The sequence below is a fragment of the Marmota flaviventris genome, chromosome 12 (assembly GCF_047511675.1).
Source record: "Marmota flaviventris isolate mMarFla1 chromosome 12, mMarFla1.hap1, whole genome shotgun sequence".
Taxonomy (NCBI): Eukaryota; Metazoa; Chordata; class Mammalia; order Rodentia; family Sciuridae; genus Marmota; species Marmota flaviventris.
The window spans coordinates 107,884,075-107,910,467 of NC_092509.1; the positions used below are offsets into that span (position 1 = coordinate 107,884,075).

The 26,393-nt window shown below is 60.1% G+C and overlaps 1 protein-coding gene across 1 annotated transcript in view; it reads left to right on the forward strand.

The window, feature by feature from the left end:
• The window catches only part of Fam78b (family with sequence similarity 78 member B), a 61,906-nt gene extending 38,960 nt beyond the window's left edge, over positions 1 to 22,946 (forward strand). The window contains exon 2 of the mRNA XM_027922860.3: positions 22,424 to 22,946. Within this exon, the coding sequence (XP_027778661.1) occupies positions 22,424 to 22,946 (523 nt within the window). The remainder of the gene's footprint in view (positions 1 to 22,423) is intronic.
• Positions 22,947 to 26,393: the final 3,447 nt, after the last annotated feature.

The window sequence follows — 26,393 nt, forward strand, 5'->3', positions numbered from 1 at the left end:
GGAGGAGCCTGCGCACTGTGCAGTCCTGCTGCCAGCTGTGGGCAGCAGGACTCCTGGATTTCTGTTGCCACGTGCCATCCCAGGGACATGGGCATCGTGTATTTAGTACATGTGAAAACTCGGGTATCTCTGGAGGGCAGAGACGCTGAAGAAAATAGATTCCCCATGTACTTCACGGCTGCGTTGGTGAGGTGTCCACGTGAGCTTCTGCGGTCCCTCATCCTCGTGGCTCTGTGGAGTAGCCGAGAGCCCCTTCCACACGTGAGGAGCCCAGGGCTGGGCAGAGGTCCCAACAGAGCTGCAGGCAGCAGTGAAGAGACTCCAGCCACTTGACCCCTGCAGACCGTGCCTGTCACTACAGTGCACTGACTCCCAGCAGGTCCTTGGAGGCCGTGAGACAGGGCCCTGGCAGGGACCCGGCCCAGGACAGCAGGTCTGGCCCAGACACATGGTGAGGTGCCACCTGCTTGTCTGTCCCCCAGATCCCACAGCTGGCTCAATCGGGGTAGGCTGTGCAGGGCTGGGGGCTGAGACCACCTTCAGGCTGAGTGACCCTCAGACAGGGTGTACACTGTTACTTGTAGGTAGAGCAAGAGGCTTATTACGCCTCCAGAATAGACCACGGGCACAGCAGGGGCCCTGCATGAAGGCCAGTGTCACTGCCGTACCAGCTGTACTCAACCTAATTCACTGTGTTTCTGAATTTTTATTTTTTAAAGTAGGAAATAAAATTGTAAAAATTTCTCATCCCTCTAGCCAGTTTAATGCTGCACTTTAAGTGGATTTCCTGGGAATCCAGTCATCAGGGTCTAATGGCTTGGGTCTGTAGTCCAGCTCTGGACTCAGCCAGTGATACGACTGATAAATTGCTGACCTCTCTGGGCCTCCGTCTCCGTATCTGTAAAACACGATGCTTACACACCTGTAAGGTGCTGCGGCTGTGAGTGCTCGGCTCAGGTGGGGCGTGCCACGCTGGGGGATCGGTGGTGCAGGGCCTTGGTGCTATGTCCCCTCCACTCTTGGGTTGAGGAGCAGGGACAATGCCCGCCTGGTGGAGCCACCTGCGGGTGGTGGGGATGGGGTGGCTGGGGGGAGGATGGAGCAGAGCCAGGAGCTCACACCCCAGGAGGCCTGTGCACTGAGAGCTCTTTGCCAGGCAGGGCCTGCAGAGGAGAGGCAGGGCCTAGGAAGGGCCTCCTAGCTCTGGGCCTTCTCCCCTGCGCGGAGCAGGCCGTTGACCTGAGCGCCTGCCTAGAACGCTGGGACGCGGGATCGGCTCCGGATTTGTGTTCCCTCAGCCTCCGTCTGCTTGGTGTCTGTCTATCCAGGGACCAGGGTTGTGAGCACGGTGATAATAGAAAGGTGATAAATGGCCCGGAACCCCAACCGTAGCACTTCTGTTTTAACAGTGGGGATGACTAAGCTGAACGAGAACCGAGCGCCGTGGAGGTAGGAGAGTCAGGCAGCAGAGCCCGGCCGCCTCTGCAGACCGAGTTGCAGAATCAGAATGTCTCCTGGTGCTAATAGAGCCTCTGAGAGCCTGCATCGCTCAGCTGAACTTAAAGTACATTCTCTCAGGCAAAATCGCATGACCTGGATAGGTCATAAGGCCTCCAGAGTCGCAGGTGACAGCACAGCCCTGCCCCAGGGCTCGCTGTGCTGTGTTACCTGGAGGTGGACAGGTGTGTGCTGTGTGCCAGCCATCGTGCTGTGAGCTTTGGTGGCCCACGTTCAGCGATGCCCTCCAAGCCCTGTGCAGAAGGCCTCCGGTCCCATCACTGCTCCATGGCTCTCTGTTATGAGGACACATTCTTTGACCTTGGGAGTTTGACATTTCTAACATGTCAGGCAGCCAAAAAGAAGTGACGCCCAGTTACTTGTAGATAGAGCAAGAGGCTTATTACGCCTCCAGAATAGACCACGGGCACAGCAGGGGCCCTGCGTGAAGGCCAGAGTCACTGCTGTACCAGCTGTCCGGCCTCCAGCAGGCCGCTCCAGACACAGCGGAGACTTCTGACCTTCTCTCCATGCCTGATGAGATCCTGCACATCAGGCTTCTCAACCTGGGGCCAAGCTCAGACAGAGGCCACTGGCTGAGTGCCGAGAACCAGGTCCCCAGGTAACCCTGCCGCCCTGTCCCCACCCTCAGTGTGGAGGAAGCTCCTGTTACTAACTCACTGATTGGGGCTCTCCCTGGTGCAGAAAGTAGCAGGTGCTGGGCCTTGGACAGGGCCTCATGGCTGCCGGGCCCAGGGGAGAGGGAAGGCCGGGTCTGGGGTGTGAAGAGGTCCCTTCCACAGAGGCCCATCAGCCTGTCCTCACGCAGAGCCTCGGGTGTGGCCTCGAGGTGGTGGTCCACGTGGTCCCTCACCGTGACTCCTGTGTCCTTACATTTGCTCAGCAGCAGCCCTTGAGGCGTCTCTGACCCCGAGCCCATTTGTAGGGCACAGGCTTCCCGAGCCAGGCTGTGTGTGCGGGATGTGCTCACCTTTGTGACTCATGGACGCCCGGCCTGAGACCACCACTCAGGGGCCACTGTATGCCGTTACTCCTTCTGCCCCTCGGGCGTGCACAGCTTCTCTGCCAAGGGAGGGTCAGAGTCCTGACAGAACCCGGGGTGCAGGCTTCTCTGCGTGGCTCCATTCAGAGTTTCCTAGCCCCAGCCTCCTCTGGCCCCTCTGGCCACCAGCAGTGCACAATGTGGCACGGTCCCTGCTTCCGTGGTGGGCAGGCAGGAAGCGGTGCTGGAGTCCACGGCTGGGCTGCACTTCGGCAGCATCGCTTGAGCGAAAAGGCAGTGAGTGCTTCCCAGTTCCACTGCCTCGGCCACAGGGGAAGATGAAGGGCACCGTCCAGCGAGAGGAGGACGAGCGCGGCTCGTCTTGCTGCCCGACTTCAGAGATGCGCAGCTGTGCAGGACGAGCAGCCCAAGCTGGGGCCTCGTGGTCCCCAGGGACAGCAGAGTCAGGCCAGAGACCAATCCCAGCTCTCTTCCTTCTGAAGACAGCTCTTCATCTTCTCTGGATGCCAGGACTCCAGGCTGGTTCCCCCGGCAACCAGCTGGCTTCCGTGTCAGAGGTCAGGATGATGAGATGCAGGCGTGCAGGGAGGAAGGCCGGGCAAGGAGAGGAGGCGGAGGGCATGGGAGAGCAGGGAGGACACCGAGCAGGACTTCTGGCTAGTCCAGGGCTGGCGCAGAAATCCCTACCTGCTCTGAGGTGAGAAACAGGCGTGAAGAGCTGAGGGACGCACCCTGGTCACTCCAGGCCGCAGGACCAGGAGTCAGACCCAGGAGGTGCTGGGCAGCCCAGAGAGGTCGTGCACTGACAGCTGTCTTCTCAGAAAAGACAGATGGACACACGGGCTGTGGGCTGGCCGGCCGTGAGCAGGCTGAGCACTGCCCCACCAGCCAGTCCCCAACAGTGGCTCCCGGGCAGCAGTGGGGACCCCAGGACCAAGGGAGAGCTGAAATCCAAAGGTGCATTCCTCCGACCAGCAGAGCTGCTGGGGGTGGGAGCTGCTGGGAGGAGAGCAGCAAAGGCTCTCTGGACACTGGCAGCCTGAGTCTCCCAGAGACCGACAGGACGACGGCACGGATGTCACTTCAAGCCAAAGACCTATGGTTGTGTTGCTGGGAAGAGCGTCTGTGTTCAGCCTGGCCCTCCGTCCACAGCGTCTCTGCGTGGGGCTCCTGGGCTCTCCGGCAGCTCAGCTTTGGTGGGTGCTGCCTTTGACATTTCTGCCTTCAGCTTCCCGCGTGCAGGGTGGGTCGGGTGGTCTCTGGGTCCGCCACTGGTCCCCTCCACGTAGTTCCTGGCTCCTCTCCTGAGTCCCAGAGGCTCCCTGGGAGGGCGTGCTTCCCTCGCTGCGCCCCCCAGGGCATCTTTTCCCGTCTTGGCTGGGGAGAGGACCCTGGGAGGTCTGGGTCCCTGTGGTCGCTCAGGGCCAGGGCAGAGGCAGGGGAGTGGCACTCGCCAGGGCAGTACCTGGCAATGTGCTGGCTGCCGGCTCCTCGCAGCCCCAGTCTCCCCTCCCCAGAGGCTCTAGCAAGCCTGTGTCCTGGCACTGGGCAGCTATGAGGAATGCCTCGGGCCTCCTGGACTTTGGCCGCACAGGCCTGTCACGGCCGGGTGCCTGGTTGTGCACCCTCCGCCTGCTGTGCCACAGCTGCCCTGGCCCCTGTGCACCAGCTCTCCACCTGCCACCACCTCCCCTTGTCCAGGCTGCACTCTGCCCTCGGTCTCGGCATCTACTTGTTCTCTGGCTACCCACGTTTTCCTGCAGCTGACCGCTCTGCCCGCCGCACTGGAGGGGCTGCTGCGTGGAGGGTACCTGGGTGCTTGTCCTGAGTGCGTTCCCCACACAGCATGGGCAGGTCCTGCAGCATCGGGGAGATGTGCCAGGACGGGCCTCCTGGGCCCCCGTGGGTGGGCTGTCCTGAGGGCCTCCACTCAGCTCCCTCGCTTCACAATGAAGCAGGAGTGTCCTGTGCGCAGAGACCTGCCAGCTCAGCCACCCGAGACTCAGTCCCCTGGACAAGTCACCTCAGCCCCCTCCTCAGCCCCGCACCGCACTGGCTTTCCTCAGCTTAGGCTGTTGCACCCTCAGGCTGGAAACGTCCGGGCCCAGGACGCAGTAGCGCATCTGCCTAGCTGACACCAGGTAGCGCACCCAGCAGCCAACACCAGGTGGCCTTTCACCCCGCGGGGCCACTGCAAGCATCGCCAGGGCATCGCCCTGCCCTTCAAAGGCCCAGGAGGAGCTCACGGCCCATCCAAAGTGCACCTCCCACGGGGACCTTGGCAGGGTGGCACCATCATGAGCTGAACAAGTTGGAAGCCGCGCCTCCCTCTGTGGGGCGTCACATAACGTGGGTGGAGGTCTCCGGGCTTGAGGGGTGCGGAATGGCTCCCCACTCTGCGCTCCACGGCCTGCGTAACTGGTGCTGCGACTGCTGCCACGCAGGGAGGGCAGCCTCTGCCCTCCGTGGTGCCCACCTCCTCTGCCCCTCTCAGGGCTCCCTCAGCATGTGTGCCTGTCCCAAGTCCTAGGTGCCTCGAGCCTACAATGTCAGAATGTTCCCTGCAGAAAACCGAAGGCACATCTGTCGCATGACTGGAGGGCACTCCCACACTGTCCGTCTTCCAGGGAGAGGGCAGACTGAAGCCAGTGCGCTGCAGGGAGGCCGAGGGCGGGTCCCCAGGCACGGGATTGGACAAGGCCCACCATGCCACTCTGCACCGTGGCAGAGTGCAGGGGTCAGCGTCGCCTGCACACTTCCCACTGGAGACCCATTCCTGCAGGGAGCACAGGGCGCGGCCTCACTGTGTGCCTGTCCCATGCGGGGTGGCCTTCTGCTTCTGTCCCCACCTCTGGTCTCCCTCTCCATTGGGGCTCGCTCCCCTGGTCCTGCCCTTGCTGGCCGCCCTTCCCCCTTGGCTCTGGACATGGCACTTCCCTAGGGCTGGCCCCTGCCAGCTTCTGCTCCAGGGTGAGAGCCCTCCACCTCTCGATCAGCCCTGCCTGCTCCCTCCCACTGCTGGGCCTCTGGCTCCGTGAGGTGTGGACTCAGCTCCGCACGCTGCACACACAGTGTGCTCATTCACTGCTCAGCTCCCCTCCCTGTCCCCTGGGCCCCTTGGCTCCTCTGTGCTCAGTGATTGATTCTGGACCGCGGGTCCCCTCCCCCAGCAGCCCTGTCCTGGGTCATCCCAGCCAGGCAGGACATATTGAGGAACAATTCAGGTCTTTCCTAAAATGTCGATGCCTACCTTACCTCCAGTGCCCCATCTGCGCCTGCTAATTTGCTGCGTTCTTTAACATAATAAAGAGCGATGCCCGTGTGACCCTCTTGTCTGCCATTCACGGCCCTGAGAAGCTACTGCTGATCAGGACTCTCACTCTATCAAGAATTGCTCCGACACACTTTCTCTCACGAGTTTGTGCTCTATTAATTTGGCACAGGTTCACTCTCGGAACCTTTGCAAGTGGGCAGCGAGGGAAAGACTGCATGTAAAAGCAGGCCTTCGAGTTGGGGTCCAGGAACTCTGGGTCTTCCAGGGCCAGCGTGTTCAGCCCTTGCGCTGCCTTTGGCCCAGAAGAGACCTTTTAGCTCCGTGCACCTTCATGGGAGCAGTGGGAATGGGGGGGACTGAAGAGCTGCTTGGAATTGAAGAGAATTTAAGAGGATTGAAGCTCATCTGCATCTTTCCTGCAGTTTGTGGTCCCCGTTTCTACCTGGAATTAAGGCATAACCGGCCATGGCATCCCACCACCTGCCGCCTAATACCTGTTCCGAGACCCTTCTCACAAACAGATGTGCCCCCCTGTTGGAGAAAGCAGAGCTAGATGGCAGAGACGTACATACATACATAGTGGACGTGGATACATACGTCGACTCACAGGAGGGCATAGAGAGAGATTTAGACAGATGGACCTGATGTCTTAAAGAAACAAAGCAGGGATAATTAAAGGGTACTTATTTACATAACCTATAAATCTTTCCCGTTCTGGGGCTTCTCTGCAAGACTCCTTTGAGGTGTGCTATCTGCGTGTGTTGAATTGTCCCCCGACACATCCTGAACTGTCACTGGAGTTACAAGTAGATCTGAAAGTGTGGGGTGGGGTCAGACGGGCCAGGTTTAGCGCATTCCAGCCTGACCTCCTCGAGGTGAGTTCCGCTGTCTCCTGTCCAGTGAGCCTGTCTAGGGACGATGACGTTTCCACCTAAACCATGCCGCAGAAAGGATGGGGTCACATTTTCCTTCCTTTGTCACAAGCGTCAAACTTAAGAGAGTCTGTTTGGGGTGGTGGGACCTGAACTAAAATCTGGGGAGCATTACAGAGCTCACCCCAGGAGCCAGGCCCTGGGGTCCGAAGGGGCAGGAGTGGAGCACTGGGTGGGCAAGGGCGGCTCACAGCTCAGGGTGTGCATCCTACGAGACTGCTCCAGAAAGCCTGAGGATTGGAGACGGCGGCAGACAGAGCCAGAGTGGGATTCGAGGTGAGGCTCTCCAGGGCAGAAGAGGCAGGGCAGGGCAGCGGTGGGAGGAGGGGGCGTTCAGAGCACTCAGGCCTAGAGCCAGGGCCCCTTGGAAAGCCCCTGGTGGGCAGGGGCAGCGGGACTCCAGGCTGCACATGGGGCAGGCCGCCCGGGGGCCACCCTCCCAGGGGCCCCCCCCCCAGGGGCTTTCCAGCTTTCTTACTCTGCATATCAGTGCTCAGCTCCATCGGCACAGATAATTAGCATTAATGTAGCTCATTAGATAATTATTTCTGGCTCCTGTTTACCAAGTGTTATTATAGGCAGATCAGGGAGATCTTCTCCCTGACAGCCAAGTTCTGGAAAATTCTTTGCAAAAATAGACTTTTGATACATAAGGTGCTCGCCCTTTTTCTTCTTTTTTCTTTTCTTTGAGCACTGATGACTTGCCCGGGTGGACCAGGTCCCCGGCTGCCTTGCCTCAGAGGGAAGCAGGGGTGTGGTAGGGGAATAACAGTGTGGACGCGGGCTCAAGCCCTGTCCCACTCGCTCGCCAACTGCTGGACCTGGGGAAAGCCACTTACCTTCCTGAGCCCGGGCTTCCTGGCCTACAGAGTGGAGGCCACGCTGTCCCCTCCGTGGGGCGTTGTGAAGTGCACCCGGTCAGTGTCTGGTGAGGGTTCCTCCGTTCATTCCATCATAAGTGCTGGCAAAGCGTCTCGTGGCGCTGGGAGGTGGTGATTCACGATGAGGTCCACCTCCTTGCACCACCCAGCCGGCCAGCCACAGGGCTGTCAGGGCCACCAGCTCCCCGGGCCGGCTCTTCCCTCTCTCTGGGCCCAGCTTGATGTTCAAGAGGCATGGAAACCACGTCTTCCCTCCCACCGACACCCACCTGGAGGCCCCTCTCCCAGGCTCCGCTGCCGCTCGTTCTGCGTGTCAGGGTCCGCGCAGGAGCCAGCTGGCCGGGGCTCCAGCCCTGTGCTACCCTAGGCCGCTCCCTCACCTCCCAAACCTCCCCTTAACGCGGGGACAACATCAGCGCTGACCTCACAGGGTCACTGTGATGTCCCTCAGTGTGTGTGGCGTGACATGGAGGACACCTGTGCAGAGCAGGCCTCCAGTAAACGTTGGCTGTCACTGTCACCACCGTCCTGCTCTTCCCAGCTGGCCGGGGCTGTGCTGCTGCCCAAGAGGGCATCTCAGTCTCCAAACATCTAAGTCTAGATCTAAGTAGAGGTCCTCCCTCGGGGCAGGGAGTCCGCCTTATGAGTCTCGTCCCCTGCACCAGGACAGCGCCTGCACTCGGTCAAGAAATCTCTGAGCTGGCATCACGTGGGCCCTGTGTCTGAGCTGGTGTCACGTGGGCCCTGTGTCTGAGCTGGCGTCACATGGGCCCTGTGTCCGACGTGGCATCACGTGGGCCCTGTGTCTGAGCTGGTGTCACGTGGGCCCTGTGTCCGACGTGGCGTCACATGGGCCCTGTGTCCGACGTGGCATCACGTGGGCCCTGTGTCTGAGCTGGTGTCACGTGGGCCCTGTGTCCGACGTGGCATCACGTGGGCCCTGTGTCTGAGCTGGCGTCACGTGGGCCCTGTGTCCGACATGGTGTGACGTGGGCCCTGTGTCTGAGCTGGTGTCACGTGGGCCCTGTGTCTGAGCTGGTGTCACGTGGGCCCTGTGTCTGAGCTGGTGTCACGTGGGCCCTGTGTCCGACATGGTGTGACGTGGGCCCTGTGTCTGAGCTGGTGTCACGTGGGCCCTGTGTCCGACGTGGTGTCACGTGGGCCCTGTGTCTGACGTGGCGTCACGTGGGCCCTGTGTCTGAGCTGGTGTCACATGGGCCCTGTGTCTGAGCTGGTGTCACGTGGGCCCTGTGTCCGACGTGGCGTCACGTGGGCCCTGTGTCCGACGTGGCGTCACGTGGGCCCTGTGTCTGAGCTGGTGTCACGTGGGCCCTGTGTCTGAGCTGGTGTCACGTGGGCCCTGTGTCCGACGTGGCGTCACGTGGGCCCTGTGTCTGACGTGGCATCACGTGGGCCCTGTGTCTGAGCTGGCGTCACGTGGGCCCTGTGTCCGACGTGGTGTGATGTGGGCCCTGTGTCTGAGCTGGCGTCACGTGGGCCCTGTGTCCGACATGATGTCACGTGGGCCCTGGCTCTGACCTGGCTTTCTTTGCTGCTGATCTCAGCTGAGCTGCGTTCCCTTTGGTGGTCAGACGTGACCATAGTCGGGTGGAACTGATACCTTGGGTGACTTCTGCCATGCTGTCCCCCAAGAAGTGGCTTCTCCTTTGGCTCATGCCCCCCCGCTGCCCACACACTGTTCAGCCCAGTCCTGATGAGCAGGGGCACCATGTCAGTGGTGAGCCACTGCTCTGCCTGTCCAGGGCTGGGCAGGGCCACGACACATGGGCAGACGGTCACGGTGGCCTGGACAATGGAGAGCGGTCACTCATGGTCCTGTGTGCAGGAGCTCTGAAGAATGGTGCGTGTGTGGCAGGGATTCTTGTTCCCTGTTTTCACAAGGTCTTTCGTGTAAGCGCCGTCAGGTCAGGACGTGAGGTCAGGGCGCGTGGGCAGAAGGAGCTGAGTCTCTGTGGGCGGAGGGGCCTGGTGTTCCTGACTGGCCTGTGCTCCTCTGCAGGGGGCGGTCATCAGCCTCCTGCCTCACTGTTCAACTTGGAAAGGCTCAGGGAGGCTCAGGGACAGCCGGAGCCCACGCCCCTGACCACAGAGGGAGAGGCGCTATTTAACGTTCTCCCCCAGAGAGCTCCCTGCTGAGAGCAAGGGATAGCACGCCCCTTGACACCTGGAGGGCAGCCACCCCCACATGGACATGGGCAACCCTGGGGCCCGCCTTGGGGCCCTCTTCTTCACGCCCTTTGCCCAGCCTCAGTGCTCTCTGGACAGCCGGCCACACTGGACTCCAGAAGACCACGCCGGCCCTTCCCTGAAGCTATGGCTGCTCCTCTGAAGCCCCAAGTTCAGGCGCCGCTCTGGGGTCCACCGAGTCCTGCTGTCCCTTGCCCACCCCACCGCACTGGCACCGTGGCTTTCCCGCTGGCCTCCGTCCTCTGGCCTCTTGTTGCCCTCCTTCCCACAGACGTCCGTCCGTTCCCGCCCTGTGACCTTCGTGCACCACCTGGGCAGGGGCTTGGGCTGCAGTGATCAGGGCTAACGGGTTCCGGCTGCGTGAAGGGGGCCGCTAGACCCTGAGCAGACTCACAGGTGTGTGATCTCAAATGGCAGCGAGCCGTGTGGACCCGGGAAACAGAGGGCTCCATGGGAAAGTCCGCGGGTGAGGGGATGGACGTCCAGGGTCAGGGAAGGTGTCCCCGAGGAGTGGTACACTTAGACCCACGGGTGACACAGTCAGCCATGTGCTCGTGGGCTGGGCACTGTCCACACACCGTGGGCCACGGCCCCGAGGCAGACTCTGGTGTTTCCGGCCAGTGGTCAGGGAAGCTGGGGGCGGGAAGGTGCAGAGGAAGGCGGGAGTCAGGCAGATCACACAGCCCGCGGGGAGCAGGGCGTGGCTGCACTCTGCCGCAGTGGGAAGTCCTTCAGGGTTGTGCCCTGGGGTGCACTGCCCGGCACAACCCAGCCCCAGGCTAGCCAGTGTCCACCTGCCTGCTGGTACCTGCTGCAGCCCAGAGCCCTCCAGAAACCAGGAAGCCCTTCAGGGGTCAAGGGGTGGGGAAGGCTTGGCTGGAGCTGGTGCCACTTGGTGAAGCCTGGGGCAGTCTCCATGCAGGAAACCTTTCGTTGTACCTGCTTCTTGGGTGGCCCGCACGGCGGCTCTGAGGGAAGGCACTGTCCGGCACCACACAGCTTGCAGCCTGAGCCCCCACAGCCTCAGTGACAGTCAAGTGGCTGAGTGGCAGACCTGACTGCAGACCTGGGTCTTCTGACCCCAAGGCCAGGGCTCTTTCCACCCCACGCAGCAGGACCTGCAGAAGAGAGGTGCTCCTAGGGCAGACGGAGGGGCTGGGCCAGGCGGAGTACAGTGCCACTCAGGTGCCATCCCTCCTGAACCCTCGGGGCTCGCACAGCTGCAGAGCTCCCCTCTTCAGGCAGACTCACAGGGCTCCTGTGCACCCCAACATCTGAAGCCAGTTCTGCAGGCCTCTGAGGCTCACCACTCTCCTGCTGGCCCTCACTCTGACACCAGAGCCTCAGAGCAGAGGACACAGGGACAAAAGCCAGCGCCTGGAGTGTTTGAAGGAGATAAGGGACTCTGAGCAGAGCTGGCTCAGAGCGCCTTCAGGCTGCTTCCCCCCCCCCCCAGCAGAGGACTTCTGGGCCCCACCTCAGGGTCCAGAGCCAGGCAGCAGCACACCAGGGCCATCTGCATGCCCACTGCCCAGAACGTCCTCTGGCCCCACGGGCACTCTCCTCCTCCACGCACCGCGGCCATTCAGGTGTGGCATACGCACACACAGGAGCAGGTCGGGGCGTCTGTGTCCCTCCACATAGGACTTTCAGCTTTGCTTATAAAGAGGTTAGCCTCAACCAAGCAAAGTAGATGGGGGTGACTAATGTCACTGTTAGGAACTGAAGGCACAGGGCGGTTGAGTGGGAATCAGACACTTACAAGCTGGGCAAATATAGTCAGGCACTTAACCTCTCTCCGTCTTAAGTCGCTGCGTCTGTGAGGTGGGCTGACAATGCCCACCCTCCAGGACGTGGGGCCACCACCTGAGCCACCCACAGAAAGCAAAGTGTGGCGCCAGGGCAGCCAGAGCTCAAGAACAGCCGTTCCCTCCAAGAGTGTCGGTCAGGACCGAGGGCAGCTGCCCGGGAGGACCTCCCCGCGGCTCCCTGCAGCTGGCAACCAGGCGTCTCCCGAGCTCCCTGTGACTCCGTTTCCTCCTCTGAGAAGCGGGGGGTGGTGATTCAACCGGCAGGTATGTGAGCCCTTGTGTCCACGGTGGCCGATGGCATCCCCCCTGGACCTGGTGTAGGTGGCCACCTTCAGGCATCCTGGAAACCTTGCCACCTCTCTGCTCCACCCTGGAGCCTGTGGCTCTCCCGGTCTGCGTGTGTGTCCGAGTGGCCACCTCTGCTCACTGAAGACAGGCACCTCTGTGTGCTAGTAAGACGCTGCCAGGGTCCTGTCCCCAGGGCAGCCTGCGCTGCCAGCGTCCCCAAGCCTCCTGCCCCCGGCTCAGCTGCCGCCAGGAGCTCCTCACACCCGCTGCCTGCTCTCGTGCGCTCAGCGTGGCAGCCAGGAACAGAGTGGAACGTTACTGGCGACCACAGACTCAGTTCAGCATCTGGCCACTAGACCACCCCGTCCTGGTCTTCCTGCGTCTGCCTCCCCGTGTCGGCGCTCACCAACCCGGCCCTCCCGCCTCCGTCCCTGCTCTGTGGTAGAACTGGGAAGCATCCACCTTCTCACCTCAGGGCCACTCGCTGCTCCCAGCAGCCGGCTGGTGGCACTGGCAAAGCCTGTCCCTCTGCCACATGCCTCCCCAGGGGTCATATCTCAGTTCTAATGTCACTGTGAAGAGAACCAGTGCTTTAGTAGGGGGTCAGGTTGGGGGCCCTGGTCAGTAAGGGCTGCAGCGGCCTCTGGTCCTGACCAAGGGGAGGGCGCAGAGCTGGAGAGCCGGGCTGGCTTCCTCCCACTCTGTCACCACTTGCTCTGTGACGTTGCTGAGTGATCTCCCTTGTGCAAAGAGCGGGAGCCACATCTGCTGACCGCGAGGCTGCGGCATGGGGCACCCAGCAGGGTGCCTGGCACAGAGCCACTGCAGTAATGGCCTTGCCGATGGCCCTGGCTTGAGATCCCCGCCCTCTGCCCGCTGGAGCACCTCCACCTGGAGAGCACCTGCTTCGCCTGCGGCCCCGGCCTGCTCCACTCCGATTTGCAGGTCTCTTTGACTTTGGCTTTGTTTCCTGGGCTCCAGGCTTTGGACCTCCGCAGACCTCTGAGGTCAAGGAGCCCCAGCCCAGGTTGCATTGACCCCAGGTGCTCAGACCTGGGTCCCTTCTGAGCTGTTCCCTGGGCTCAGTGGCCCAGATCCAGGGTCTGTCACCCTCCTCCCTGGTCCCTCAGCCTTTCTACCTGTCCCCTCCTCAACCCCAGTCCTCTAAAACGAATGCCCGTGCAGCCTGCGCCCCCTGGGCCCTTCCGCAGGGCAGCTGATGGGGTGGGCAGGGGCAGAAGCCATGCCTCCTCTCTTCCCCGTACTGGGCAGTATCTAAGGGTCAGTGATCCCCACACAGTGTGGTCAGAGGGGCTAGGTTTGAACATGATGGCAGTGGACACCTTGCTGGGTCACTGATGCTTCAGTAAACCCCAGGGCAGGAGGAGGGCACGAGAGCTGCGGCCACCCGGACACCTGCTCCACGCTGGGCCGACACCTGCTCTCGCTGATTCACCCCATTCAGCTGACAAAGTCTAGTGGCTCCCTGTGCACCTTGAGAGCTTTTGACGATCTGTCCTTGTCAATATCTCCTTGACCTTGAAGATTTATTCCCCTTAATGGCTTCAAATCAGGTGGGGAGAGATCGTAACAGCTGCAGGCTGGTGGGCAGATCTGAAGGGATCCTGAGTGTGTGGCCCTGACGCACACCCCCCACTAAGTCCAGAGGTCAAGGGATGCAGAGTGTCCCTGTACTCAGGGCCACACAGGCCCCGGAGGGCCACTGTCAGGGTTCACCGTCACCATCAGATGCATGCGCCACCACAGGACTGAGAAACTACTCCTGTCTCTAGACAGTGGTCACATCCGCAGGTGCAGAGGGTGCAGCCAGACTCAGCAGACCACTTCGGGGAGAGAGGACCCTGGGATGTCCTCCCAGGGGCCCACCAGAAGATTCCATGCCAGGAATCCCCCTTGGTTAACTCGGAAGGAAATGAGTGAGTGCCCTCCTCCCAGTTGTGGCCGCCGCAGTAGGAGACTGAAGAGAAGGGGCCATGTGTTCACGGGCCGAGGCCCCTCATGGTCACAAGAGCTTCGGATCTGAGACTCTGGGGGCCCAACTTTGGAGCCGGTACCAGGCAAGGTGTGGCAGGGGTTGGGCTCCCTGCATTGCCCATGCTCTGCAGCAGCCCCCAAGTGGCCCAGAGACTCAGCCGGGAGGAGCCAGAGCCGGGCAGGGGCTGTGAAGGAAACCAGCCCAGGGAAGCTGTCCTGAGGCCTGGGGACACCAGTTGTGGGGTTGTTTCTGGGAGGAGCAGCTTGTCCCTGGGGAATGGACTCCTTGGCTTTGCGGTCCCCAGGTCCCACACCAGCGGCACAAGTCTCGGGGAGCTCCCCTGGCCCCGCTGTGAACTGGCCTGTTCTGCCCTCTTGGGTAGAGAGGAGGCGGCCCACTGTGCACAGGCTCCCATGGAAGCAGGTGGTCCAGGGGCCTCCCAGTGGGCAGGAGCCCAGGTGGCCGGCTGCCAGAGCAGGTGTTTTACACGGTAGCCTCCGTGGGCTCCTGAGCAGAACGTGTGAGTCCTAGGTCCTCGGTTGTGCTGTGCTGCGCATGTGCATCTTATGTCCTGTGTCATCTCCAATGTTGAGAACACAACAGGTGTTCAGAAAAGCCTTGTGAAGGGGACCTGTGGGGGGTGTCCCAAGTGGGCCATTTCTCACTGTAAGGGCAGTGTGGCCCTCTGCACCACGGCCCCAGCCACCTTGTCTCCTGCGTGAAGGAAGGGACCATCCATTTGAAGAAGCTCGGTTCCCAGAGAGCAATGTCACGATGACAGTTGTCATTAATAAAGCACCTTGTGTGCCAGGTCAGGGTAGGTTGCTCTTCACAGGTTTTCTTACTTATTTTTTAAAACAACCCTTAAGGCATGTTCTATCATCACTTGAGTTCATATGAGAAACAAAGCCCAGAGAGGCTGGACATCTGCCACAGCCTCGTGGGCAGCAGGTGGCCACGTCCAGTTTGCACGCCGTTCCCCAAGTCAGGTCTCCCCCAGCCTGCCCTGCTCTGCCCACCCTCTCCCCAAGTGCCTCATGACCATGCTCTGCCATTCTGTGGGATAGCTCGTCACTCTCTCTTATAAGTACAAATTGATCATTTTTAGTGAGAACGTTTACAAAAAGAGAAAATACCCATGACGGTAGATCGCCACTCCTCATCCCGTGTGTCTGTCCCATAGAACCGCCGTTTCAGCCAAGTTTCTGCGTACGACAGCGGGATTCTGAAATACGAAGAACACAACAAACGCCGCTTCCCTCTGCCTGCCGTCGGTCAGCTCCACAGGCTGGGGTGGGGGTCTCCCCCCGCGTGCCCCCAGCACCACCGCCTGGCCCTGCAGCCCCTCCTGCTCCGCTAGGCCTGGTGCCAGCACCTAGCCAGGGACCCAGGGACACTCGTCCCCGTGTGTCTGCACCAGCCCCGGTGGCTGTCACTGTGACTCTCTGGACTCCAGAAGGGCTGTGCCCACTGCTGCCCTCTTGATCTGGCCCCACAGGGAGCCTTGTGTGCCGGCCAGGGTCCCTGGCCCGTCCATCTCAGCAGCTTGAGCCAGCACTTGCTCTGGGCTCTGCTAGTGTTGCTGCAGGTGTGGCCAGGCCTGTCCCTGGCCTGGGCAGGGAGGGGCGTGGGGACCAGCTCCTGCAGAGCACAGACACAGCACAGGGGACTCAGAGCTGCAAGTTAAGCAGAAAGGTGTCGGGTGTTTAAAGTGCCAAAGGAAGGGGACGAGTCCAGAGGCCCCCAGGAGGCAGGACTCGAGCAGAGAGCTCGTGATGCTGGTGCCTGGAGAGCCAGGAGGGATGCGGTGGCCATGAGGCTGGAGAACCGATGGGCCGCAGTCGTGGTGCGAGGCGGCCCTCACAGGACCTCTCGGGCCACCCAGCAGGGTCCAGTTAGTGTTTTTGATAAACCACATTTATGGCCGAAGGGCTGGGCGAGCAGAGCTGGGGCAGTGGGAGGACGTGTGCAGTCCTCAGACCCAGCTGGACGGCTGACCGCCATGTGGCAGGGTGAGAATGGAGGGAGAGGGCTCTCGGTGAGACGCCGGTCATCGGGCACGAGTCCTGCTTCCCCACATGTTGAGGTCTAACATTAGAGAAGGACAGGGAGGCAAGCGTATAGAGCAGGGTTTATCTAAAAAGGGGGGACAGTCTTCTCCCAGGGGGGAGAGGGGGCCATAGCTGGTGTCCTGGTGTCCCAGCAAGTGAGAGCGACCCGCCTTTTTTATGTGTCCTAGGCTTCCTTTGTTCTCCTGCCTTCCCCCCGCCCCGTGTCTCTCTCCCTCCTGCCCAGGAGACCAGGCCCAGGGATGCCCAGGGAGGCCCAGGGATGCCCAGGGAGGCCCAGGGAGGCCCAGGGAGGCCCAGGGAGGCCCAGGGATGCTGGGTGGGAGGCCCAAAGGTGGGAGACGGGTGGGCTGAGGGGGAGGGCAGGATGGAGCGGCCCAGGACCCATCAACAACCTTAAAGCTCCCTGCAGGGAGGGCAACTCCCGGGACAGGTCACCTTGGCAACAGGTTGGAGCAGGGCAGGCTCTGGATAAGGGTGGAGAGGGCTCTGAAGGAATCAGCATTTCAGTCCCCAGGGGACAGTCTGCAACTTCCCGGACTCACCCAAAACTGGCCTCCTTGGTCCGAGCTGACTCCATCTGCCCATCTGCACCGACTGCCTGTCTAATTCTGGCTTCATCGGGAGCTGGAGTTCGGGCTGCGTGGAGCAGGAGGGTGGCGACAAGGGTTGCCTGGCGGGACTGCCCCCCGAGGGCTGAGAGGAAAGGACGGTCAGAGGAGGGCCAGGGGAGGCCGCAGGGCCTTGGGCACAGGCTCCTCTGGGTCTGTCAGCAATGAGGAAACTCCAACCCAGTCGTAATGCCGGGGCAAGCCAGCGGGGAGCCCGCACTAGGCCCAGCTGGGGACTGGTGTGCCAGGGGCCCAGTGGCCAGCCCGCCGTGCCCACCCCGCCTCTGCCCCTGTCAGAGTGGAGGCTCCAGAGGAAGGAGCCAAGGCCTGGCGCGTGCTGTCCACACTGAGGCCCAGGTCAAGCAGCAGGGCACCACATGGAGTTTTATCCACCAACTGAGACAAGCACTCCATCCCCTGAAGGCCAGGCTCTCGGGCTCCCAAAAGGGGGTGCCAGGACGTGGCCACGTAGGGACCGCTGGCCCTCGGCCCATGGCCCCTTCCCAGCCCTAGCCCTGTGCCCTACTGTGGACAGGCACCCCGTGCCTGTGGACACCCAATACTTATGCCCACGCTCCACACGAACCCCCAACAAACAGCCACCCCTGGCCACCCCTGGGGAAAGGCCTGCATGGGTCAGGAGGTTCAGAAACTTTGGGGCTGGGAATACTGAGACCCCAGGTACCCTGAGGTGGCCTAGGAGGAGGGGCACATCTCTCAGCCACAGACCCCTGGCCCAGTGTGGGAGGGCATGCCCTTAAAAGTGAGGCCAGCCAGGGCCCCTCTCACGTGGGGCTGAAAGCTGGACCCCCCACATCTCAAGCCTGCCCTGGACGCTCTGCAGACCCGAAGCCAGCAGCCCCCTCTCTCCCGCCCTCCTTCACACCTGCCAAGCACCCTCCCCGCGTCCTGTCCCCGCCCCAGCTCCCTGTGACTGCAGGATTCCTGAGGAGCAAAGCGGGTTCCTCCTGGAGAGGTGGCCCTGCCCTTCATGGGTGCTGGGACGGGCTGGGTCTGGGGGAGCTCGGACCTTAAGCCAGGGGCCGCCACTGGAATGAAATGCTTCACGCCAGCTGTGTGGCTGAGGTTTGCTTCTTGCTCCTAACCGTGGGGCCAGGAAGGCCTGAGGGATGCAGTAATGACTGGCCCATCCCCGGGCCCTTGGCAAGTCCCTTATCTGTGAGCTTCGGGTCAGTGGGCAGTTGTCTAAGACAAAAGCGCCATTTAGCTCAGTGTGGAGAAGGGGTGGGGGCAGGGGGTGCAGTGACGGCCACCTGACAGCACCTCTCTGGGTGGCTCCAGGGCGTCAGCTCTTAGGCCTCATCACCTGCAGACAGCTCTGAGTGCTGGCTTGGGGTTGGCTCTCTTCTGGTTTTGATGTAAGGAACCTGAGGCTGGGGAGGGGGTGGCCTGGGGTCAGCAGCTCTGTTTGGTTGTGTTTCTGGTGCTGGGCACAGAACCCAGGGGCTCCAAATGCCACGCAAGTGCTTCACCCCTGAGCCACCCCCAGCCCTTTTTATTTTTTATTTTGAGACGGGGTCTCACAAGTTCAGAGGCCGCCCTTGAACTCGAGATCCTCCTGCCTCGGCCGTGGAGTTGCCGGGATGACGGCGGGCACCACTGCGCCCAGCTAGCATGCTGTTTTATGGGTGGGGAACGTGGTGCCAAGGGGCAAGTGGCGTGTCTGAGTCACGCTAGCAAGGGGCAGCACCAGGTTCCCAAGCCCACTTCCCGCGCTCGCAACCAGCCCTGAGCCTCCACGCTCTCCCCTCCTGCCCTACTCCCTACTGCCTCCCGGGAGGGTCTCTTCCCTCGTGGCTCCTCACAGAAGGCCTGTGCCAGCTCCTCTTTACTGCTGTGTCCATGATCAACACACCCCACCTTGTTCCTCGAGGCGACTCCCTGGAATCCCTTCACTTGGAAACAGCCCACCCCCTTCACTGCTTCTCAGACTCCTCTGCGTCTCTGGCCGTCTAACAAGCCTCCTTGGGGCTCCTTTGCCCCCCGGCATCCAGCCGGTGCCCACCACTCTGCAGCGGGTGGCTGGCCAGTGTCCCTGTCTAGCCCCAACTCCTTCCTGAGCTCTAGACCCAAGTCTGCAGGGACCTCCCGGCCAGCATCCGTCTGGCTGGTCCCCCGCACAGAGCGGTCCTGTCTGCGCAGGAACCGCAGCCTCCTCACGTCTCCGGCTTCAGTTCAGTGCTGACTTACTCAGCAGATGTGGGCTCCTCCTGCTGGCTGCTGCAGTGGCCCTGGAGACCTATGACGTCCCTGCTGCAGAGGGACTGCGTCTGGGCAGCGGGTGGGGAGAGACAGACATTGGCAAAGTCAGGAACTTCCCGTGTCTTGTGGGGTGGGCCAGGGGTTGAGGTCACCTGGGAAGGTGGCCCTGGGAACGTGGAACTCGTCAGCACTGAGGGGGCCAAGCGGCAGGACTTTCAGGGACCTGAGGGAAGGATGTGTCGAGCAAATTGAAAGTCAGTGCAGGGGCCCTGAGGGGGGAGTTGGCGTGTCCAGTGAACAGCACAGAGGCCAGAGTGGGCCAGAGAGGAGACGGGGTCGGGGGGGGGGGGAACGGGAAACAGAGCGGGTGTGTCACACGGCCATCTCCAGGACTGGGACTTTTCCTAAGTGGTTTATGTGGAGTGGTGACTTTTTGAGCAGGGGAGTGACATGGTTTTAAAGACGTTAAGACCTCGTGGCCGCCATGTGGAAATACCGGGCAGCAGAGCTGGAGGACTGGCAAAGTGATCCTTAGGAGGCCATGGCCACCATCCCGCAGACGGCCTTGCTGGGCCCGGGCAGTGGTGATGGAGGTGCTGAAGTCCAGAGGACTTGCCGGCGGGTGGTGTGCGGGACGCGAGAGTGGCCGGGAGAGACTCCAGGGTTTTCGTCAGCAGGCAGTTGGGAATGGGGTTCTGGAGCCCAAGGAAGCAATCCCGGCCAAAGTTGGACATTTGTCCCAGTGTAGAAATCACGAACCCAGAGGAAGTCACCCGGGAAGTGTGAGGCCACAGGAGGAGAGGAGCAAAGACGGCCCTGAGACAGCAGCAGGGCAGAGGACACCAAAAGAGACAGAGAGAGAAAGGAGCAAGTGGTTGCAGGCACCATGAGCCTGGTCCGTGTCCTGGTCCCAGGAGACAACACCACCGTCCTCCCCTCCCACAGGGGCAGGACCTGGCGCCCTGAGTGCCGTGGGGGGTAGACCCAGGGCGGGGTGTGGAATTCAGGGACAGGGAGACCACACCCTTGTTCCATCGGGGAGCAGCCTGTAAACCCACGCTCCAGGAAGAGTCCAGGACTAGGATGAACACTGGGTCATGTACAGGTGACGAAGCTCTGGGTGCAAAGCTGGTTCAAATAAGATATCCCTTCAGTAAAGGTTGATTAGGCTTTACTAGGTCCCAGCAACGTGCTAGACACCAAGGACTCAAAATAAGCCACTGTCTCAAGGAGATCATGATCCAGTGGCAGGACAGACACATAAACCAGTCGTTAAAAGCTGTCACCTGTAGGTGTGGACATACTCATGGGCACAAGCAGAAGAAGGCTTTCTGGAGGGGTAGAGCCCCGTGATGACCCTCCAAGGACACATATTTAGTCACAGGGACACTTGAGCAGGAGAATGTGTGGGCAGGCAGAAGACGTGGCCTGAGCCAGGGCAGGGTGGGAAATGGCAGGGAGGCCGGATGGGAGGGCCTCAGCTGTCCTGCGCAGTGACACCAGGGCTGGCCAGGCAGGGGGATCTCGCAGGGGTTTTACCGTAGAAAAGGCCTGACCGTATTCCTAGGGGGAACACCTGTGCAGCCGAAGAGGTGAGTCTAGAGGACGGGGATCCATGTGGAGACGGGCTGTGGATAGCACAGTGGAGCAGGTAAGAGGAGCTGAGGGCGTGGATCGAACAAAGTCAGCCCAGTTGGATGGCGAGGAGGAGATAAATCCAGGCGTTGTTTATGGGTACGGTTCCCGGGATGCAGTGATTCGGTGGCCATGGGTGTCCAGCAGAGGGATGGGAAGAGCCCAGGGCGACCCCACTCTTCTGGCCGGGAAGATGGTGCAGCAGAGACCAGGAAGCGCCCGTGGTTCAGGGCAGGAGAGACGAGCTCACTGTGGGCCACATGCCATCTCAGGTGCCTCGCGCCCAGCAGTCCTCTCCCTTGGTCAAATGACTCCAATATGCTACCATCCTGGGGACGTTTCGGGGACTTCTCTGAAAACCATTATCAGAGCCAGCCTCTGACCTGTGTGACTGCATCGCTGTCACTCCATGGTTGCTCCTCGGTGCCGCAGGAAATGGCTACGGAATTCTGTGGAAGGTGCCCTGGCATGGCCACACCTGAGCTTCCGCTGGTTCCGCTTCAGGTCCTGTGGTAGTTCCTGCTGACCACGAGGGCATGAAGACCAGGGGAAGGCCTGTGCCCTGGGGCTCGCCACCTCCCCAGTCCAGCCCTGCCTGCCTCCAGTGGCTCGGCTGCAAGGAAGTGCTGTGGGCCAGCTGCGGGAGCCAGAGCGCGCAGGCGAGGGCTGCTGGCCTGTCAGTGTCCCCTTGACGGCCACTCCAGACCACTTGGAGAAGGCCCTGCAGGATCCTCTGTCACTTCCCAGGAAGGAGAAATTTATGTCAGACCAGCCCCTCCCCAGTTGAGGGATGGAGCCGTCTGGTTTCTTCTGTGATGATTAAGTCCTTGGCAGTTACCAGGTCACTACCCAGTGTCATCCCTGGATCTGGGGATAGAAATACAAAGAGTGCCCCCTCAGGTCCAGTGCACTCCTCAAAGCTGGGGCAACCAGCTCACAGGACATCCCGAGTCCCTCCACCTGGCCTTCCGCCAACGCCCTGTAGGGGCAGTGGGGCCAGCATGATGTGGTGGTGCGAAGCTCGGGCCCAGCTCCACCTCTACAACCCCGGGGCCCTGGGTACGCACCGTAACATCCAGCCTTCAGCTCTCCCTGGGAAAGTGGAGAGGAGAGTCGTGTATGCCGTGGAATATTTTGAACATTAGCTGAGCCAAAGGACTTAGCAGGGTGGTTGGGATAGAGCAGGTGCCCCGTAGGTGCCAGCCATGGCTATTTATCATTCTCATTACGATTACGAGCAGCGGCCCATGGTGGGGGGAAACGTGGTCCTTGAAGTCCTTCTGTACAAGGTTGGGGGTGCCTAGAATGGTGGGATGTGACCCTGCACAGCAAGCCGGCCAGGCCGACCTCGAAGCCCAGGAGAGCAGGGCGTCAGACTGGGTGCCAGCAGCTGTGCGGCTTCACAGGCCAGGTGGCCTCCAGGTGACTGCTGTCTCCTTGAGTTGTCCTTTCCCAGGGCTGCACTTGCTGAGTGCTGGATTGCAGGTGGCAATAGTGTGAACAACCCTCTTGGTTGAAGAGAGGCCCCCTAGTGTGACTTCCTAACAGCAGTGACATGAAACTTTGGCTCCTTGCCCTCCTTCCCCGAGCCTTCCTCCAAGTACATCAAATTCAGCCTCCACCTTGTCCCCCCAACAGCCCTTCCCACCCTCAGACCCTGGGGAACCTGTCCTGCAGGGGATCCCCGGAGCCGCTGACCACCATCATCCCCACTGCCTGGTGCCTCCTTGTGGTGGATGCCTGTCTCTTGAGCTCTAAGCTTTCTGTTGGTCATCTGTGCTCTCGTTTAACCTGTGTGGGCATTGCTTTTTTTCTCTGTTTTGTTGCGTTCCCACTCGATCCTGAAACAGTGCAGAACTTCCTGGCCTGATCCCCCTCTGGGCGGCCACTGTGCCGAGCTGTCTGGGTCTGTAAGTGGTGGGCGCCTCTCAGCGGCTGAAAAACTCACACGGCCTCTCTCTTGTGCCTTGCCAGGTCCAGCTGGGAGCTGCCCGACCTGAGGGAAGGGAGAGTCAAGGCCATCAGCGACTCGGATGGGGTGAGCTACCCCTGGTACGGGAACACCACGGAAACCGTGACCCTGGTCGGCCCCACCAACAAGATCTCCAGGTTCTCCGTCAGCATGAATGACAACTTCTACCCCAGTGTGACGTGGGCAGTGCCAGTGAGTGACAGCAATGTGCCACTGCTCACGAGAATCAAGAGGGACCAAAGCTTCACCACCTGGCTGGTGGCCATGAACGCCACCACCAAGGAGAAGATCATTCTGCAGACCATCAAGTGGAGGATGCGGGTGGACATAGAGGTGGACCCTCTTCAGCTCTTGGGGCAGCGGGCGCGGCTGGTGGGCAGGACTCAGCAGGAGCAGCCCCGGATCCTGAGCCGGATGGAACCCATCCCCCCCAACGCACTAGTGAAGCCCAACGCCAACGACGCCCAGGTCCTCATGTGGAGGCCCAAGCGGGGGCCACCCCTGGTCGTGATCCCTCCCAAGTAGAGCAGACGGCCTGACTGTGGAGCACACACCGCGAGGCACTCTGCGAGGTTGCCAGGGTGGCAGGAGCCACACTGGTCTCTGAGCCAAAGCAGACCTCTCAGCCGGCCGGCCAGCCCCCCGCAGCCGCCGCGCAGAGCCAGCGCCCCTCGGCGGCAGGGTCCCTAGGAAACGCCCTTCCTCTTAGGAGTAAGTGGCTGATTGACAGACTTGCCGTGACTGTCTCCACGCAGCCATGGTTCGGCGCGGACCAGGATGGTTCTCTCATTTGACTGTTGCCCATTTCTGCCCTGCGAGATGCAGGGGACGGCAGTGGAACTAAGCAGTGCCTGTGGTGGCGAGGGCTGCTTCCCAACCAGCTGAATGGAGTGCAAACAGCCGCCCCAGTGTTTGTGAGGCACGGTCCCTTGTCGATGGAGGGGCTGGGGAAGCAGGTGTGAGAGGTGGCAGAGGAGAGGGTGGGGGAGAGGATGTGCTTTGTCAGTTGACCTCGGCTTGGGACACGCACTGGAATGAAGGGAACGCTGGCCAGCCGAGGAATCCAGGAGCGCTCCTGCACCCGAAGAGGGAGCTCCCGGGAACTGTCCAGGGTGCTGGCCCGCTAAGCGGTGGAGATGCCGCTTCCCCTCTCCAAGGAGGCGGAGCCCGGCCTCCTCCCCGCAGAATGGACGTGCTGTCCCGCCTGCCGCAGCCCTGTGTTTGGGCCCTGCGTGTTTTCAGTGGAGCCCAAACTGATTTTGTTTACAGCTGCTTATTCTTCTCCCATCACCAGCCCTAACTTTACAAAACAGATTGATAAGCCATGAAGCCATGGAGGGTTTCAACATTTCAACAGGCAAGAACGGTGTTTTCAGGTGTGTGGTTTTCTTTAGCCTCTGAATGATTTGAACACATACAATGCACACACGAATGCACACTCGTAAGCACACACACGCACATGCACAGGCGTGGGTACAGCATGTGACCGATTTGCCGGAAGCGCCTGCTTCCGTGCACCGTGGCCTCCGCACACACAGTGACAACACTGTTTTCCACAAACATTCACTTAGCTCAGCTTCACAGAGGCCCACTTGGAGCGTTTGTGGAAAAGTGCTTCCCAGGGCGTAGTGTCAGCTCCTTAATGGAAATCTGAGCGGTTTAAACTAAGCGAGCCCGTGTCACTGAGACCCAGCCCACAGGGACAGGAGGCCCAGTGTCCTTCCATCAGGGCCCTCTGAAACTTTTTAAACAGTGTCCACACTTTACATGAGAATGTTTCTAGCTCTTCCAACCTCAGCCACACCCCCCACACACACCAAAAGAGCTTCTGCCTTTATTCTCAATAATGGAAACTGTGGTTGTGGGAGGGGGATCATTTCAAACTCCCACGCAAACTGGCTATAAAATGCCACAGGGTCACTGTGTGTTTAGTGGGTCGGCCCGGCAAGTCTGATTCCAGAGGTGAGTGCACTCAAGTCCAGAGCAGTCACAGTCCCACGGCTGCTGCCAAAGATCTGCCTTCTACCAGAGCGGCAGAGAAAACAGGAGGACTTGTTTATCAGTTTATTAAAAATGCAGTTTAGCCTGATTTGTTCAGGTCTGAGTCACAGGATACGTTTCTTGGATACTTGAGAGTGTTAACAGGCCCCCTCCACACTGTGGAGCATCAACCTCACACCCTGATCTTCAGCTGCTCTTTTGCAGATTAGCTATTGATGGCAGGTTTTTATACAGCACAGTAACACACATGGTGACTCACAGAGACCTGGAGACACAGGTGTAGAAGTGGTTCAGTCATTACCCTTGGATTCCTCCGTCCCTTCCCATGATTGAGATAAAGCTGCTTGTTTCCACACCAGTGTCAGAAACAGCAACCTCTCTCTTGGACTGAAGTAGATGCCACCTTGGTGGGATTCTGGGGAGCGGATTCTGATCCTATAGTCCAACCAGAACCGCCCCACTTTAAGAAAACCTGATATTTAAAAATCCATCAGTGTGGCCACAGGTTAATGAGCAAGGGCTTATATTACAAAATCCTCTGCAAGGTTTCAGTTTTCAAATTTCCCCAGCCCATTAAAGCAAGATATGACTTACGCAATTAGAGTTACACATAATGTGGTTTTTTTCAAAGGCATGTGTGTATTTATACAGCAAGGGCAGCATAGACAGTGCCTTCATTTAAAAAAAAAATAAAATCACTTTTTGGAGTCTCCCAGCAGTTTCTGGGAAATTATGTAATAGAAAAATAAACAAGAAAAATATATGGGGAAGAGCTTATAACAGTTTAAGGCGTTCTGCAGATATGCATCGTGGTCACTGTCGGTGACACTTCCCAGACTCTTCAGTCGAGTCTCTGAGGTCAGCCTGGAGAACACTCTGTCGCCTGGAGCCAATTATCTGGAAGTCGTCTTTGTTTTATGAGGATCTGTGGATGTTGCCTTCCAGCCTAGTCAGGATATTACCAGATGAAAGACTCTCACAAGCGAGAATTAGCCTGGAAACCTCTGTGGGGTCGCCCCTCCCTCCCACGGGCCTTCCTTCCCCAGAGAGTGCCTGGGTCTGCGCCAGGTGCCATCAGCTACCAGGGCCCATTCGGTGCCCTCAGGGTCAGGTGGTGGTCTCAGGGGCTGGGTCTGGATTCTACGTGCACTGCGTGGTTTCTTGGAGGCACAAGTCTTGAATTCCTGTGTGTGAAAGAAGAGATCGTCAGACCCTAGGTTCTTAGATGAGGTCACCTTGGAGACCTCTTAGACTGTGATCTTGAAGGATCTCTTTGAGTCTCTGTGCAATGCCGTCTATTAAGGTCACATCCCACATCAGCCTGAGGCCAGGAGCAGCCTGGTCACACAGCAGTCGCCTTAGTCGGCTCACAGCTCTCCCTGGCTCCATGAAGAGCCTTGTCACCGCCCCAGAACTATCTACCCACAGGCCGAAGCTCCAGACCCCTGGTCCACCCTTTAAAGAACAGCAGTGAACACTTGTTACTGTGGAGTCGGAAAACAGAAGTTCCTGTGGCGGCCATTATGAGGTGGGCCCTGACCCGGGCCCTTTGCAGCCTGCGTTCACACCCCCAAGTCACTGTGGTACCCATGGCACCTGGGAAGGTTGGCAGCCATTCCAAGTATGGGCCTTTCCAGACTCCCTCTCTCCTGGTGCCAGGAAAGATGCTCCGAGGTCACAGGCATGCTCTAAGCAGCAATCCTATAAAGAACCATGACTTATAGACTCTTGTACACAGGCCGCCACGGGCACGTCCCCTTCCCAGGCAGGCTCACAGGAAGTGTGACGCCATGGCATCATCACTGTGACCTTGTTACAGAGAGCCACTGAGACCAGAGAGGTGAATTGGCATACCCTAGACACATAAGCAGAAAAGGTCAGGGCCAGGGTCCACTCTAGGCCTTTGAGCTCCGAATCCCACAGGAGAGAAGAAAGGAGCAGCCATGCAGCCCTTACCTCTTTGCCCAGTGG